The sequence below is a fragment of the Trifolium pratense genome, linkage group LG5 (assembly GCF_020283565.1).
Source record: "Trifolium pratense cultivar HEN17-A07 linkage group LG5, ARS_RC_1.1, whole genome shotgun sequence".
In the NCBI taxonomy this organism is placed as follows: domain Eukaryota; kingdom Viridiplantae; phylum Streptophyta; class Magnoliopsida; order Fabales; family Fabaceae; genus Trifolium; species Trifolium pratense.
In genome coordinates this window covers 8,695,840-8,713,919 of record NC_060063.1, presented here as the reverse complement: position 1 = coordinate 8,713,919, position 18,080 = coordinate 8,695,840, and the positions used below count along the sequence as shown (strand labels likewise).

Below are 18,080 nucleotides of genomic sequence, written 5' to 3'. Positions count from 1 at the left end.
CGAATTCATACATGTTCTTCACTTCACCCTTTTCTCTCGAACGCATGGATATTTTAGGTTTGTGAATTTTGTATATGAATTGTGACCCTTATTCCAACTAAAGGAACTACTATTTATAGGCGCAAGAATACACAACTGCTTGTGTAAACGTGCTTCGTCAGCTTCCCAAGCCCATGAACCCACGATCTATTAATTAAGCTTGAAGAAAATAACTGCCTCTTTAGCTTCAACTGTCACTCGAACCCTGCCTTCGAAACTCTTGCCATTTCCTGCTGAAAGTAATGAAAATAATTCTAAGTCCAAAACTTCGAATACCAAGCCTTGAAAACTACATTCTATTCGAAGGCAATTTTGCCATCTTGTTAAATAAAATATTTTATAAAATTAAGTCTTTAAATGGACTTAATTAGGTAAATTAATCACCCTTTTATATATTTTATTAACTTATTTAATGTGTCCACTTTGGACCTCATGGATAAATTCCATTTATTATTTCCGTCCATTCTATTTAGTGGCACATTTAAGATAACGCACCAAATTGACATTAAATGCATATGGTCAAAAAATCGAGGTAACACCGTTTGACCCAACTTTTTTTAGAGTTTATGCAAAATGCTTATGCAATATAAATTAGGTTTTATGTTATTTTATAAGTTCACACTAGTGAAAATTGTAATTTTATAAGTTATTTTATCATAAACTACCTTGACAAACTTATAATAATATATAAAAATTGCATAAGTTGTTTGCATAAGCTCTAAAAAAAGCTGGGCCAAACGAGCCCTTAATAGCATAAAAAGGCCTAATGTCTTTGACAAAGCCTACGATTGATTTGACAAACTTCAAATGTCCGGAATAATCATGTATCCGGATCTGCAACGTTGATGATGCTAAAGTCATTGAATCTGTACTGGATTTGGATCGAAATGAACCTGCAAATCTGAACAAAGAACAAACACCGTACCAAGACGGGACAAACACCGTACTAAGACTGGGCAAACAAAACAAATACCCTGCACTAAGACTGGATTAAAACAACACCAGATGAAACAATCACAAGAGAGAAAACTCGAATAAAACCTAAAAAGTGTATGGATATCACTTATTTAAGTAAAATGAAATAAAAAACAATCAAGAGGGTGATTCCGGATCAAAATTGATCATAAATCACCCATCTTTAATGGATAAAACAAAAAAATCAACCAAGAAGAAGAGTGTGCAGCGGTAGAGAAAGAAGGAGAGAATTAGGTTATAAGTTGAAAATTGGTGGGATGACTTATAAAGACAATCAAAATTATTTTTTAATTTATATATTATTATTATTATTAAATTAATTATATGTTATTATTAAATTAATTTTTATATGCCAAAATTTTATTTTAATGTAATATATATTCCACGTCAAAGTGTACATGTACAATAACAAAGGTGAAAAAAAATCTAAAAATCGAACTTAGAAATAGAGAAAGTTGATAGATTAAACACACATAAGAGGAAGTCTCATTGTACAAAATATCTCATTTTATTAATTTCATATCTCATTTTTTTAAGTTGATTTGTTTTTGTTTATATAATAGTGATTTTTTCCCACTAGTATCCGGCCCACTGGATCACCTAATGGTTCGGTGGTCAGTTTCGACATCAAGTGGTTTCAGCCCTCTCCGATAGCAATTGCAGAAGATCGAACATCCTAATAGTGACTTTTTTAAATATTCTCTCTCATTTACAATAATTATTAAAATAATAAACTAATTTCTATTCTAATGAGAAAAATTATATTTGTAGACTAGAAATTGTTTCAAAGCCTAAAGAAACACAAATAAAACTATTAAAAATGTTGATTTTTCTCTCAAATAATATGTAACAAACATACTTTAAAAATGTTAATTTAGTGAATTGAGCATATAAAAAATAAATTAACATGGAGAATTCCATTTTTCCCTTACTCTTGATATTTGGTCATACATAAAAAATGAAGGTAACAACAAATACAATTACTAATATCGACAAAGATTAAAAATTGCAATCACAATATAAACTTTGAAAGATAAAGAAAGATTAATTTTGGCATATAAAAATTTATTTAATAATAAAATATAATTAATTTAATAATAATAAATAATATATAAATTAAAAAATAATTTTGATGAAAGAGGATAGAATATGGTGTGGACATTTTATTATAATCTATGGTAGACTTTTATGATCTAAAGATGAAAATTTGTTTCCCACTATGGGAGACCTACATGCCTTTCCCATGCTAGACTTGGTCAGACAATGATTATGTTTAAATGATTTTTTTTAAGAATGTTTAAAATATCATAAAAACTTCATATACAAAAATCGAGCTCATTACTTCTTACTTAAATGTTTGCCCGTAGTATTAGTAATTTGTTGCATTTTGAATTTATTGAAGAACACTACCCCTCATGTAATATCGTCGTAATCCCTCATTTTCGAGTTTAGATCTTCTTTGCTATCAAAAAATAAAAAATAACAAAATCGAGCTTAAAATTTGATATTTAGGTCATAATTATTGAATTTTGACCATGTAAAAAATTTATATTAAATTCATCTCATGTTAAAAAATTCTAAATTTTAGTGAATGAATTATTAAAATCCACTTTTACCCTTTATAATTTATTTTAATTTAAAATAATATAATTATGTTTTAGATTACAAAATATCTCAAAAGTACAGGTACAAAACAAGAAGAGTAGAAGACCTTTCTTTACCTCTCTGTCATTTCCATGCTCGTTTACTGATTTCTTCATCTCTCTTCAACTTATATTTTGAAAATTTGTTTTTCTATACTTCAATATGACATCAATATTTGATAACGTGCTTCAAAAAATCAATATTTGATAACAGTGATTTGGTAAAAGTTATATTTTCTTGCTACCTAATTTCGTCTCCAACTAAAAATAATACTCAAATAATTAAGTACGTCTTTAACATTTTTATACTAGGAACAAATTAATATGTATTATAATGAGTTATAGACTAATTTATCCATTGCATAAAAAATATTAGTGCCTAATTTAAGTATTATGTTAAAATAGAATTCTGTCTCGAAATACGTGCATTCAATGCCTCAAAAGTATAAAAAGTTGTATTTTCAATATAAATTTTATTTTTTATTTCCTTTTTAGGTATGCTTAACAAGTGCCCCGGGGGCACTGTTTAGCATGACCCTATTTTTTGTTAGGGAATAAATTCAGTCACAAAAAACTATATACGAGAGACCAAATTCAATCTTTATTATCATCGTCAAAGTTAATAGAGATCTCAGTACTCCTCACATTTCATGTTTTTCCCTGTGAATGTCTTGTGCATAGTTTTATTTTGGTTTAACTACACATTTGGTCCCTTACGTTTATTTTAGGTTTTAATTTGGTCCCTTACGTTTAAAAAGTATCAATTTGGTCCCTTACGTTTATTTTAGGTTTCAAGTTAGTCCTTTCCGTCAATTTTGTCACATGTGGCAGCCAATTTGCATATGTGGACTGACACGTGGCACTTGAATATATTGACACGTGTACTGTTCAAACGGTGTTAGTGACAAAACTAACGGAAATGACTAACTTGAAACCTAAAATAAACGTAAGGGACCAAATTGATACTTTTTAAACGTAAGGGACCAAATTGAAATCTAAAATAAACGTAAGGGACCAAATGTGTAGTTAAGCCTTTTATTTTATTACTCTGATATTTTTCTTTTTTGTTCATTTGACTAAATAAATGTTATACTACCGCCGTTTGCGATATTCGTGAATTATATTCATCGTAACATTTAGCATATTTTAGAAAGAAATTATCCTTCCCTTCCACAATTCTAAAATTTTAATATCGGATATATTTTAAAAAAAAAGAAATAATTATTAAATTAGTTCTGATTTTATAAGCCACTCTTAAATAGATCTTTGAGTTTATGAATATTTTAAAAAGGTGTTTTGACTCTATTAAACTGTAAAGTTTGTTCTTATATTTAACGATTGTTTTTGAACAACAAATAATTTTTTGATACAAATGAGAGAAGTTTAATAAGTACTAAACTCATAAAAGGGAAGATTGTTGGAGGCCATTCAAAAGATGTGGAAAACTGATGTGCCCTCCAAAGTGAGTGTATTCGGGTGGAGATTATTATTGGAGAAATTACCAACGCGGGATGCTTTAGCATCTAAAGGTATTATTACAAACCCTCATGAATTTACATGTGTGTTCTGTTTTCAATATGTAGAGACTTGTTCTCATCTTTTCTATAGATGTAAATTCACTCAAATGGCGTGGAATGCAATTTTCAAATGGATGGGTTGTGATTTTCCTTTTGGTGATGAAGGGTTGAACCATTTTCTTAAATGTGGTGATCTTGTCAAGTCAAAAAAAGGTGGGCGAATTAGACATTTGATTTGGATGACTACTTATTGGTGCAGATGGAAATTGCGGAACAATATTATATTTCGAGGGGAGGTGGCGGTTGTTCCTACGTTGGTTGATAATATTACGGCGATTTCATGGATATGGTTTAGTGGAAGAGCAGGACGCAAGTCTACCTATTCTTTTTCGGATTGGTGTTCTAACCCTATTGCATGTTTACAAAGTATATAATTGTTTCGTACTGAATTGTAAGGGTTTGAGTACCCCTTGTACTCTTTTATAAATTTATAATTCAAATTTACTTATCAAAATAAAAAAATAAAATAAAAGAGAGAAGTACAAGGGATACTCTACCCTCCTAATCCTAGCTAAAAGCCGTTAAGAATCATGAAATCATGGGGATAGAGATCATACTCATAAGCAAGATAGAGAGCATAAGAATATTCATGAGGAAGATACTCGTAGAAATTCATATTGAATAAATATAGATTGATAAAAAATTGAGTAAAATGTACAATGAAGTAGTTTATTTACAGGACTATTTAGAGTAACTAACTCCCTAACTAACTTTTCAATCTTCTAACCAACTTGGTAACCCATCAACTAACTTTAATTGATTAAATAAGAATCTATATCTATATCTATATTCTTAACAAAAACTACTTCAAATAGAGAAGTTCCTATATTACTTACAACTTATTATCAATTTGATCTTTAAGTTTATCCACTTATATATTTACAATTTAATCCCTAACATATTTTCTTTTTTGAAAGATTAATATGAGTAAAATTTAACAAAATCATAGACTTTAATTTGAAATATTAATAAAATCATAGACTTATTTTAGAACTGTTTTACAAAATCGGATACCAATTTAATAGTTCACGCATTTAAAAAATTACATGGAGATTTGGAAGGGGGGTGTTAAGATTTAAACAAACCAAGGGTACTTTTCTAAAAGAAAATTGAAATGCTTTCCTCACCTCCATTTTTGTATATGACTTCAAAATCCTCAAAACATAATTAGATTCTTTGATCTGCATACCTATCAAATTTGACAACATATTTTTCGCATCTTGGTTATATTTAAAACTTCAAAAAAAAAAAAAAAAACCGAAGATGGTCAAGAACACAGAGATGTTGGCGCATCAGAAGATACACACACACACTAGAACTGCAAGATTGAACTCTCACACACACCAGCTGCTATGGCACTGGGCTTGCCTATGAGCACACTGCAGAATTGCTTGGCTTGCAGGTTTTGATCAATTGAATGAAAAGAATGAAAAGAGAATAATAGTGTGTTGAAGAAGATGATGAAGTATAGAGAAAAAGTTAGTTTTTATTCTTCCACATAGGGGCACAAAAAAGGTTACAATCACTAATAATGCACACATAGCATTTATACTAGTTTACCACACTTTGGTAACTCACTTAGGTCCTAACTAACTTGTAACCGACCCTAACAAACTCAAAACTAACTCTAATGACACTTCTAACTAACTACAAGTTTGTTAGCTCAACTAACTAACAAACTAGCTTGCCACCTAAGCAAGTAGTTACAACAAACCTTTGGTTACTTACTCAACAAGTAACACTTTGGACATATGAATTACACAATGAATTCTATGAATTTCAACACTCCCCCTTAATTCATATTGTCCACTGTCTCAATTCCCATTTCACTTCTCAATTTTTCAAACACTTGGACTGTCACTGCCTTGGTCAACAAGTCTGCAACTTGTTCTTCACTTCTGCAATCTATCAGAGCCAGGTTGCCATTGTTTACTTGCTCTCTTAAGTAATGGAACCTTAACTCTATATGCTTGCTCCTGCCATGAGCAATAGGGTTCTTTGCAAGGTTTATAGCAGACACATTATCAATCTTCAAAGTAACTGTTTCACACTTGTCCTTGCTTATCTCTTCAATCAAATTTTTCAGCCAAATAGCCTGACAAGTGCTGAGTGATGCTGCAATATACTCTGCTTCATAGGAGGATAGGGCTACCACAGGTTTCTTCTTAGAACACCATGAAATTGGTGCTCCACCATAGAAAAACATATAACCAGCAGTTGATTTTCTATCTTCATGATCACCACACCAATTTGAATCTGTATAGCCAATTAGTTCGCATTCTTTCTTTCTGTGACTTGCAGGGAACATAATACCATAGTTTATGGTACCTTTCACATACCTAAGTATCCTCTTTACTGCTATTAGGTGTGAGCTTTTAGGCTTTTCCATGAACCTGCTAACAATTCCAACACTGTAAGCCAAATCAGGCCTTGTGTTGCACAAATATCTTAGAGAACCAATCTGTTTTCTATAGAATGTAGGGTCTACATCCTCTTCTTTTGTACACTTTGTCAACTGTGACCTTGGTTCAGCAGGTGACAATGCAACATTGCATTTGTCCATCTCAAATTTCTTTAAGATCTCTGATGCATATCTGGTTTGATGCATTAAGATTCCTTGCTCATTTGTCAGAAACTCAATGCCCAGAAAATATGTCATAAGGCCTAAATCTGTCATTTCAAACTCCTTCCTTAAGTCACCCTTGAATTCACTAATGTATGATTCATTGCTTCTTGTGATAAGCAAATCATCTACATATAGACAGATTACAATTATTCCCTTTGCAGCATCTTTCTTGACATACACTCCATGTTCAGTGATACATTTCTTAAACCCAATTTCATTTAAGAACTTGTCAATCCTTTTGTTCCAGGCTCTTGGAGCTTGTTTCAATCCATAGAGTGCCTTTTTAAGCTTGTACACTTTAAACTCTTGACCTTTCACTTCATAACCAGGTGGCTGTGCAACATAAACTTCTTCTTCTATAGGTCCATTCAGGAATGCTGACTTCACATCCATTTGATACATAGGTCAGCTATTTAGGTTAGCAATAACAGTTACTAACCTTATTGTTTCCATTCTAGTAACAGGTGCAAACACTTCATCATAGTCAATTCCTTCCTTTTGAAGAAATCCTTTTGCTACTAGTCTTGCTTTATATCTGGTTATTTCACCCTTTGAGTTTACTTTCAGTTTGTAAACCCATTTCACATCTATTGCTTTCTTTCTCTGTGGAAGATCAACCAGCTCACATGTTTGATTGCTTTCAATTGAATCCAATTCTTCTTTCATAGCACATCTCCATTTTTCACTTTGCAGTGCACTAGTCACATCAATTGGTTCTGATTCAGGCATGAATGCTAAATGGATTAACTCACCATCATGGTTCACTTGATTATCTGAGTTCATTTCACACTCTTGTAACCTTGCTGGTAGAACTCTTGGCCTGTTTGATCTTCTCACCTCAGGCACTCGTTAATTTACTTGTTCTTCACTAACTTCTTCAATCATCACACTAGCTGAATTCTTTCTTTCATTAGTGTGCCAGTCCCATTCCTTTAGTTCATCAATTATTACATCTCTACTATCACTACATTCTTATTGATAGGATCATAGAGCTTGTAGCCTCTGTAACACCCGAACCCATTATTTAATAAAATTCTACCATGATAAATCTTTTTCAAAATACGCGGCGGAAAATCAAAGTTTATTATTATAAAAGTCATGGTTCGAGCATTACACTCTTCAATCAACATAATACTAATGTAGTTAATTAGTAAAAACAGTGTTTATACAAAATAATCCTCTTTATCAAAATGTATAGTTTTACAAACAAATATCGAAAGCCATAAAGACTCTATAGTCTAAATACAACCCTTTTTCCCGTGTCACAATCAGAGCAGAGCTTCACCAACGACTCGACATTGAATACCACAAAACCTGTGAATCTGGACCCCCAACGGTCCAGCACATAACACATAAAAGAGAGTTAGACAACATACTCAAAATATAAGTGTAAGTAAATGGTACTTAAACACTTCTCAATATTCATGCATATATCATACATCTATACATATTCACCAACATCTATCATTCCATTATAATCTACCAGACAAATTATAATTCAAACATCACTTATACGTCAACAATTATCACATAATCAATCATCCACAAAATACACCAAACATATAGTTTCACGTCGTCTCGGACAATACCAAAACATCAACAAATACATTGTTCAGATTATGGTCATGACGGACCGTGCGTTGTTCATTTTATAGTCATGACGGACTCTGCTCCTCACATACGGATTAACAATCAACATTACCAAGTATGTGTCAAACATCATTTATCATAAAATGGACACATAATCCCTAATGCAATCTAATGCTTCACATTCATGTTATGTCCTCTAGACACCTCTAATGCATGTGGTACCATCGTCTTTATCAGAGTATCTCACCTCCGATATCCGTCTTTATCAAACAAATATAGTTCGATATCCGTCTTTATTGGACAAGCCAATATCCCTAAATATTCATGATGCATGCACTCAAAACTCATGAATATATCCATCAACAATTTTGGCATATAGCCCATCAACAATAACGTGGAACACTATCCAACGTCCGTCTTTATTAAGATAATCAATACCTTAATATCCGTCTTTATCGAATAACATAATTCGATATACTTCTTTATTAGAATAACATAATCCAAATATCCTTCTTTATTAAGTTGATTAACACCTTAATATACTTCTTTGACATTTAAATAAACATCATCAACACAATCATATTCCACAAATATAATCAACAACTATCATCACAATACAATTAATCATGGTTATAAACACCTAATTGCATGTTAGGATACCTTAAATCCATGTTACAAGTGCCTAATTGCACTTAAGACAATTATCAAAAAGTTGCTGTCACAGAGGCCTTCGCTGAGCGAAGGCTCAACGAGACACAGCGAACCACACCAGTGGGTCACCAGCTCATGGCGAGCAGCAGCGAGCTGTGGCGAGCTGTTCGCCACACGTTCGCTGAGCGAGGGCCTAGCAGGCGCCTCCTGTCAGGACAGTTCAAAACCTGCGTTTTCCACACCAATTCACCCAAAAAATCCCATTTTTCATGTTATAAACCCCAAATAAGTTTATATTCAAGTGCAACAAGCATATCTAAACACAAAAGGACGGTTCATTTCACCGATCTACCATTTTTACTACGAAAAAGTAAAGATTTATCACTTTTACTCAAAACACTCAAGAACACAAAGTTCTTGAGTTTAATCTTTCATAAACTCGTTTTTAACCATTAAATCCGTTCATTAATCATGTTAAAAGCATGTTAAACATATTAAGAACCTTAGGAACGATTTCCATCAAGAAAATCCGTTCTAAGCTAAAACAAAAATGGGGTGGAGGAAGTTCGGGTGAGGAAAAATCGACATTCTCCCCTTCCTCGAGTCACCCACGAATATGAAATCTACTCTCTTACCTGGATTCGAAAAAAACTCGGAGATTTGCTCTTGATCTCTTCACTTTCTCTCTTCATCCTTCACAAATGTTGAGAAAAATGAGTTTCTCTCTCTATCAAGGCCATAAGTAGCGCCCCCCACTCATGAGACAAGGCCCATTGGGCCTCAAGCCCAATTGCTCGGCTCAACTCGCGTTAACTCTCACTAACTCGCGCGTTAACTAAATCTCTCGATAAATAACTTAAAGTTACTATCTTACTTAAAAGCCACGTCACCAAATAAATAAACACTTACATAGTGAATAATAAATTTGGGTCGTTCAGCCTCCAGTTGGATGATAACCAACTAATATCATCATTGTTGACTTATCATCCAGCTTCTTTCTCAGCTGATCTGGTGTGTGTTTGAAAGCTATTGAACCAAACACTCTCATATGGTTCACATTTGGTTTGTGTCCTGACCAACATTCTTCTGGTGTGATACCCTTCAATCTCTTCGTAGGGCATCTGTTAAGTGTATAAGTAGAAGTAGACACTGCTTCACCCCATAGCTCCTTAGGTAGATGCTTCCCTTTCAACATACACCTTACCATATCCATTATTGTTCTATTTTTTCTTTCAGCAGTCCCATTTTGCTGAGGAGTGTATGGTGGGACTATGTCATGCACAACACCTTCACTATCACATAATTTTGCAAATTCATGTGACACATACTCTCCACCCCCATCTGTCCTTAGAGTTTTGAGTCTCTGACCACTTTGTCTCTCAACTGTAGCTTTAAATTTCTTAAAGATTTCAAACACATCACTTTTCTTACTTATCAAGTAAGTCCATAGTTTTCTACTAAAGTCATCTATGAAACTTACAAAGTACCTGTTACCTCCATTTGAGTTAACCTGCATTGGTCCACATACATCTGAATACACAACTTCAAGCACACTAGTAGTTTTACTTATTGCATTTTTGCTGAAGCTCCCTCTGTGCTGTTTTGACTGCACACACTCTTCACAAATTTCTTCAGGGACTTGCAGCCTTGGTAAACCAGTCACCATGTTTTGATTTTGCAACAAGCTGAGGTCTTTGAAATTCAAGTGCCCCATTCTATAGTGCCATCTCCATTCTTCTCTGCTTGATGCAGTCATCAAGCACTTGTGATTCAGAATATCAAGCCCAATTTTGAATGTCCTATTCTTAGACATTGCAGTTTTCAATAGAGGTGGGAACAGGCCAGGCCGGCCTACCGGGCATTAAGGCCCAGCCTACACAGGCTCAGGCCAGGCCAGCCTATTTCTTTAAATAGAGCCGGCCAAGGCTTTTTTATAAGCCTATTTAGCTAAAAAGACCAGGCCGCAGGCCATTAAAAAAACCTTTGAGGCCTATTAGGCCAGCCTATTTAACTTAATATGAATGATATTTTTACTAAGATTATAATTTATATATTAAAATTTGTACTTTGGTTAAATTATAAATCTATTAACTTTTTAAGTAGTTTAAATTTATTAATCTACATTCGTTTTTAACATATATAAATGTATTATTATAAACTAGAATTAAAATATGATGACATATATAGTCAAAATTTCTAAAATATAATGTTAAATATCAAAAGGAACATTGGTTTATTCGTTCATAAGTATATTTAAAAAAAATATAATTATTTATTTAAATATGTTCATATGAAATAGGCTTTTAAACAGGCCAACGGGCCACATCAGGCTTTCAAAAGACCAGGCTCAGGCCTAAAAATTAGGCCTATGATAGGCCACAGGCCAGGCTCAGGCCTTAGATTTTTTGACAGGCCAGGCCCAGGCTTGGCAAAGCCTAGCTCGGCCTAGCCTATTCCCACCTCTAGTTTTCAACATCAAGTTACCTTTAGTGTTGTACACTTTCAGCAACTTATTCTCCATCACAATTCTATAATCTTTCTCTAGTAATTGACCTATACTGAGTAGATTACACTTCATACCTGGTATGTATAGTACACCAGAGATCACAGAGCACTTACCATCCTTTCTTTTGATGGATACATCACCAATGCCTTGTACTGCAAGACTGCTATTGTCTGCAAATTTTATATTGTGATTCTGTGTAGCTTTGAGGCTTGTAAACCAATCTTTTCTCCCTGTCATATGTGTTGTACACCAAGTATCAAGATACCATTTCTCTTGGTAGTCACTGTCATCCTTTGTTGTTACAAGAAGCATCACTGAACCCTCATCATCATCATCATTTCTGACCATTTTTGCCTCAGCATCACTTGATTCCTCTTTGAATCTACATTCATCTGCAAAATGTCCATAATTTTGACAATTATAGCATTGAATGTTTTTCTTGTCAAATTTCTTTGTGCCACCTCTTCCACCTCTTTCACCTCTGTGATTTCCATTGTAACTGCCTCTTCCACCATAAGTCTGCTTCTTTTGATTTCCACCAGTTTTGGTATCTTGACTTTCTTTACCATTTGCGTTCTGGTAGCCACCTCTTCCCTTATTACCTTGCCACTTACCCTTTCCTTTCTTATCTTTATTACCCTGCTGTACTTGTAATGCAATTTCACCATTGGATTTGTCAGAATTTCTCTGATTCATCCTTTGTTCATGTGCTTCTAAGGATCCTTGTAGCTCTTCAACTTTCATGCTATCAAGATCCTTAGATTCCTCTATAGCAGCTACTACATAGTCAAACTTTGGAGATAATGATCTTAAAATCTTTTCTACTCTCATTGAACAAGACAAAGTTTCTCCACATGCTTTCATCTCATTAACTAACTTTGCAACTCTAGTAAAGAAATCACTTACAGTTTCTTTATCCTCCATTTGCAGCTGTGCAAATTGTCTTCTTAGGGTTTTTAATTTCACTTTCTTTACCTTCTGATCACCAGCATAAGCAGCAGCCAAGATATCCCAAGCTTGTTTAGCAGATTCACAGTCACCAACCTTTTCAAAGATATCAGGGCTTACACTTTGATGAATAATGAACAATGCTTTGTAGTCTTTCTTCTTCAACTCTTTGTATTGAGTTCTTTGATTCTCTGTTGCACCTTCTGTGAGTGGATCTACACCACTAGTCACTTGATCCATCACATCTTGATAATTGAACAAGACCTTCATCTGCTTGCTCCAATTATCATAATTCTTTCCATCCAAGCTTGGTAAGTTTGCAGGGAATTGACCATTGTTGTATGTTGCCATGGTTAAAGTACGAACCAGACTCTTGATGCCAGATGTTGGCGCAGTAGAAGATACACACACACACACACTAGAACTGCAAGATTGAACTCTCACACACACCAGCTGCTATGGCACAGGGCTTGCCTATGAGCACACTGCAGAATTGCTTAGCTTGTAGGTTTTGATCAATTGAATGAAAAAAATGAAAAGAGAATAATAGTGTGTTGAAGAAGATGATGAAGTATAGTGAAAAAGTTAGTTTTTATTCTTCCACATAGGGGCACAAAAAAGGTTACAATCACTAATAATGCACACATAGCATTTATACTAGTTTACCACACTTTGGTAACTCACTTAGGTCCTAACTAACTTGTAACCGACCCTAACAAACTCAAAACTAACTCTAATGACACTTCTAACTAACTACAAGTTTGTTAGCTCAACTAACTAACAAACTAGCTTGCCACCTAAGCAAGTGGTTACAACAAACCTTTGGTTACTTACTCAACAAGTAAAACTTTGGACATATGAATTACACAATGAATTTTATGAATTTCAACAAGAGAATGGAACCATAATAAAAGTAGATAACTTAGAAAAACTTACCGAGAGATTTTCTTGAGATTTGAGTAAAATGAAAGTTTGTTTTACATTATTTATGAAAATGGTTTTCCGACTCAAAGTTTAAAATAAACTTTTCAATACATTCGTTCATGCTCTAAGAAAATCCATTGCAAAAATATATTTTTCAATAAGTACATGCCAAATCTTCTATTTTAATCTCAACCATTGATCTTGAATCATTAATAGTCTTTAACATTTTCACACTCATTTCTACATGGCTATATATAATTGGAGTATGATTCTTAGTAATTCCAACTTTGTGGTTAAGTTTGTTCGATGTCAAACGAATATGGTTGCTCACACTTTTGCTAAAGCGGTCATTTCTTATGCTAGTCACCATACTTTTAATTATCTACCATTTTTTATTGAACAACTTTTGATTAAAGAAATGAATTGAGTATCTTACCGTAAAAAATAAAATAAAATTAGAATAGAGATCCTCTTCGTTTCTTGAAATAAATGACACTACATTTATTAAAATTGTGGTGTATAAATACTCAAATAATATCAATTCTCAAAAGACGTGCATTTTATATCATCTATTTACTTCAAAACTATAATAATGGACATCTACATTTCTATTGAGAAATGGAGGGAATCCTGACTCATATAATTGACTCTTAATTGAATTTAATCGCTTATAAAAAAAAATTAATTTAATCCAAAATCCATAAACAGAATCTATTTAATTGGGCCTTTGGCCCTCTTTGATACAAAATAAAAAATAAATCTATTTAATCAATATCAATATGATTTTTAAAATCACCAATTTAATGAATTTGCCGACAACTTCAAAAATCTCTCAAATCTTTTCATTTTATATTGCTATGCCAAAAAATCCTCTTAAATCTTTTCGACAAATAAAATTATTGTTGACCTATTTATGTTTAGAGTTTAATTGACATGCTATGATAATGTAAAATATTTTTATACGATCGTTCAGTATGAATCAATTATTTCTCTACATCATATCATTTAAGTAGAGTGATTTGATAGAATAATTTACACCGACAATATATGTTTTATTGTCTCTTATTTTTAACTCCGACATTAAAAGCTTAAAAACAATGTTGGATATTCTTTTATATAGGCTTTAGTACTTGTCCAGAAACTTCATTTTATCGTTTATTATTTCATAGTTAACACTAGAGCTTTAAAATTATGTGTTAGTAATATGTTGAGAATTAATAATACGAAACAAAATGCATGAGCTTAATAATTCATAATAAAACAAATAAGAGAGAGTGAACATTACTCGTGTGGGATGAACACTGCGTGTAATATGTAGGATCAGAATACGAATCTTAATGCATCCACCATTTATTCAACTTAAAATAGTAAACTAAAAGGTGTAGATTTTAACATAATATCAGAAAATCGTGATGTGGTATAATTCAATCTAACTTCTCCTCATGTATAAAATAGTGTAATTTACTCTCTATATTCACCATCACCATCACCATCACCATCACCAAACTTCTACTAGCTGCAAAATCAATTAATAACATCATTAGCAATAGGCAATGTTTTACATATAGCTCTTAATACAATCCTCGTAGGATGTTTTCTCTTCGGGCCCCCCGTGTTTCTTTTATACCCCCCAATATTCCAATTTTGCCCTTGTGAAAAATTCGGTTCGCAGAAACCGAATTTTTTCTAGTGCAAATTCAGAGTAAATTTCGGTTTTTAGAAACCGAAATTTGTTTTCAAGGCAAAAAAAAACTTCGGTTTCTACGAACCGAAGTTTTTTCAAGGGCAAAATTGGAAACTCAGGGGGGATAAAAGAAACACGGGGGGTGGGGAGAGAAAACATCTCCTCGTAGTTCCTTTATCTTTTCCATTCAAAGCATTGGATCAACAAATCCAAAGTAAAGCCCACACCATACGCTGGGTTCAAACTTAATTTAGGACAAACTGTTACACACCCCCACCCCCTTCTTTTTAAAATCGCTTGGACTCAAAACTTAAAGCATCATCTCAAAATGTTGGATCTCTATGAATGGCCCAAACATTAGTTAATAGATGTTTTCTCTTCCCACTCCCCGTGAATTTTTTATCCCCCTTGAATTTTCAATTTTGTCCTTGAAAAAACTTCGGTTCGTAGAAACTGAAGTTTTTTTTTGCTTTGAAAACAAATTTAGGTTTCTAAAAACCAAAATTTACTCTGAATTTGCACTAGTAAAAATTCAGTTTCTACGAACCGAATATTTCTGCAAGGACAAAATTGAAATATTATGGGTATAAAAGATTCATGGGAGGTGATGAGAGAAAACATCTAGTTAATATCATAGTATCTTCTAACGGTAAAAAAAAAATCATAGCATCTTTTGGAACATTGAATTCTCCAATGCAGTAATAAGTAAGTGTCTCATAGATTATGTTTTGTATTATGGAAGTTTTCATAAATCTTGTTCATTTAATAATTTGATAAATTTGTGGCCTTCCTTTCTTTGTTCTTTATGTTCATCAACATTTTCGTAAACTTCAACAAAAAAAGTCGACAACATATAAATTAAAACACTTCAACCCTTAAAATCCAAAAATTAAAATTCAAAAAACTCAATCAGTGCAACACATGAGCGATGTTGGGTTAAGGGTTTTTTTTTTTTTATAAGCAAAATGTTGGGTTAAGGGCTTTGATTCCAACAGCCGCAAATTAAAGAAGACATCCAAAATATCAAGGAGATAATTGTAGTGATGACGAGAATTTTTGAAACTTTGTTTCCTAATTTGGGTAATAAAATAATCAACGAATATGGGACAACAAAGTGACGATGAATTTGATGCACTCAATTGTGTAATAGTAGTATAAACAAGTAAACAAAATGAGAATGGAAAATGTCAATTAGGACAAAATACTTTAAGGTAAGGTAGACTTAACAAAGTGAATTCTTACAAGTTACTGTTAGAAAATATTATGAGTAGTACAAAACAGAAAGAGTGTAACACAGATTGGAAGTTTGTTGTGCCGTGAAAAATCACTGCCTTGAAAGCAAAATTCGGCTAGACCTTGATGCAATCTATATTGCCGACTGCCCCCCAAGGTTAACACAACGAGCCTATGAACACGTGCACTCGTGGCCTTAGGCTATGGAAATCACAGAACAATTGCCCAGAATTTTAGTAGTAGAAAACAAGGAAAAATGAGTGAAAATCAAGAGATATTTGTCTGTGTTTTCACAGGGCCATGACAGTCCTTTTAATAGCCAAACCAGCAGAAAACGTTTTTCTCCTTTCCTTGTCAACAGCTCTTTGTTATTATTAGCTGATAATAAAAATTTGACAGTTAGAAAAATAGCTAATAAAGTGGAGGTTTTGCAATCTGGTTTATAGCTAATCAAGAGCATTAAAAGGAATAATTTGTTATAAGGAATAACAATCAAAACTGATTGAAATCAATTAAGGAAATTTGAGGAATAGAGTAAAAGAATATTTTCTACCAATGTGGGACATCACAATGCAATTCAGTTTGCCATTGTCCAACAATCCCCCACCAATGGTAAAACTGAAGGTAAAAGAAGCAAATTTATGGGCAAAAGAGAGAGTAACACTTAAGTATCAATATCATAATGATTGAATTGAAGCATAGTGAAGTAAGGCAACAATTGTGTCTAGGTAGTGAATTACTCTTGAACTACCAAGTTTTCAAATGAGACCCTTACAACACATGTATTTCTCTAATATCTGTGATTTCCGCGATATTACAAACAAGCGCTTTTAATGGCCATGCGCACACCTTGGATACTAATGAGTGCTCTAGAAAGACAGCCTAATTCTTTCATAGAAGGCGGCCTACCTTCACACTCACGTAGGTGAATCCATCAAGTGCGTCTCAAAAGCACCACCAAAGAGGCTATGGATTTATTAAGAGCAAAAGAATGCTCATCTTTCAAAATAACAAGCGGTGAGTCCATCAAGTCCAATTCACACGGACCACCCAATAATTAGGGCTATGAACTCATTAAGAACTAAAAGTTCAACCTATCAACACTGTATTACCACATGTCATGGAGATGGGAAATGTAATACAATAGAGTAATCATATGGTTTCGTTTGACCATTGATGGGATCCACCATACTTTCCTCAACACAAAGGCTTAAGCCCCATCCCCCTCGACGATTCAAGTACTACTTTCTTTGTTAGACCTTTAGTGAAAGGATCCGCCAAGTTTTTCTCAGATCTAACAAACTGTAAAGAGATCACACCATTTTTCAGCAATTCTCTAACTGAACTGTGTCTAATGCGTATGTGTCTCCTTTTTCCATTATAAACACTGTTCATAGCAACTCCAATAGCTGCTTCAGAGTCACAATGAAGAGAAACTGGTATAGACCGTTTCCCCCACAATGGCACATCTGCCAACAAGTTTCTCAACCATTCAGCTTCTTGACCTGCTAAATCAAGAGCAATAAATTATGATTCCATAGTGGAACGTGCTATACAAGTTTGCTTCGAAGACTTCCATGATATCGCACCTCCACCTAAAGTAAAAACATATCCACTAGTGGAACTTACTTCATCATTATCAGTAACCCAATTTGCATCACAAAATCCTTCTAACACAGCAGGA

At 33.4% G+C, this 18,080-nt stretch overlaps 1 protein-coding gene across 1 annotated transcript; it reads right to left on the bottom strand.

The window, feature by feature from the left end:
* Positions 1-6,026: 6,026 nt before the first annotated feature.
* LOC123885986 (uncharacterized mitochondrial protein AtMg00810-like) lies at positions 6,027-7,253 on the bottom strand. Its single transcript, XM_045935327.1, has 2 exons — positions 7,140-7,253; positions 6,027-7,028 (listed from the first exon to the last, which is right to left on the bottom strand). Exons 1-2 carry the CDS (start codon positions 7,251-7,253, stop codon positions 6,027-6,029), a joined length of 1,116 nt encoding a protein of 371 aa, XP_045791283.1.
* Positions 7,254-18,080: the final 10,827 nt, after the last annotated feature.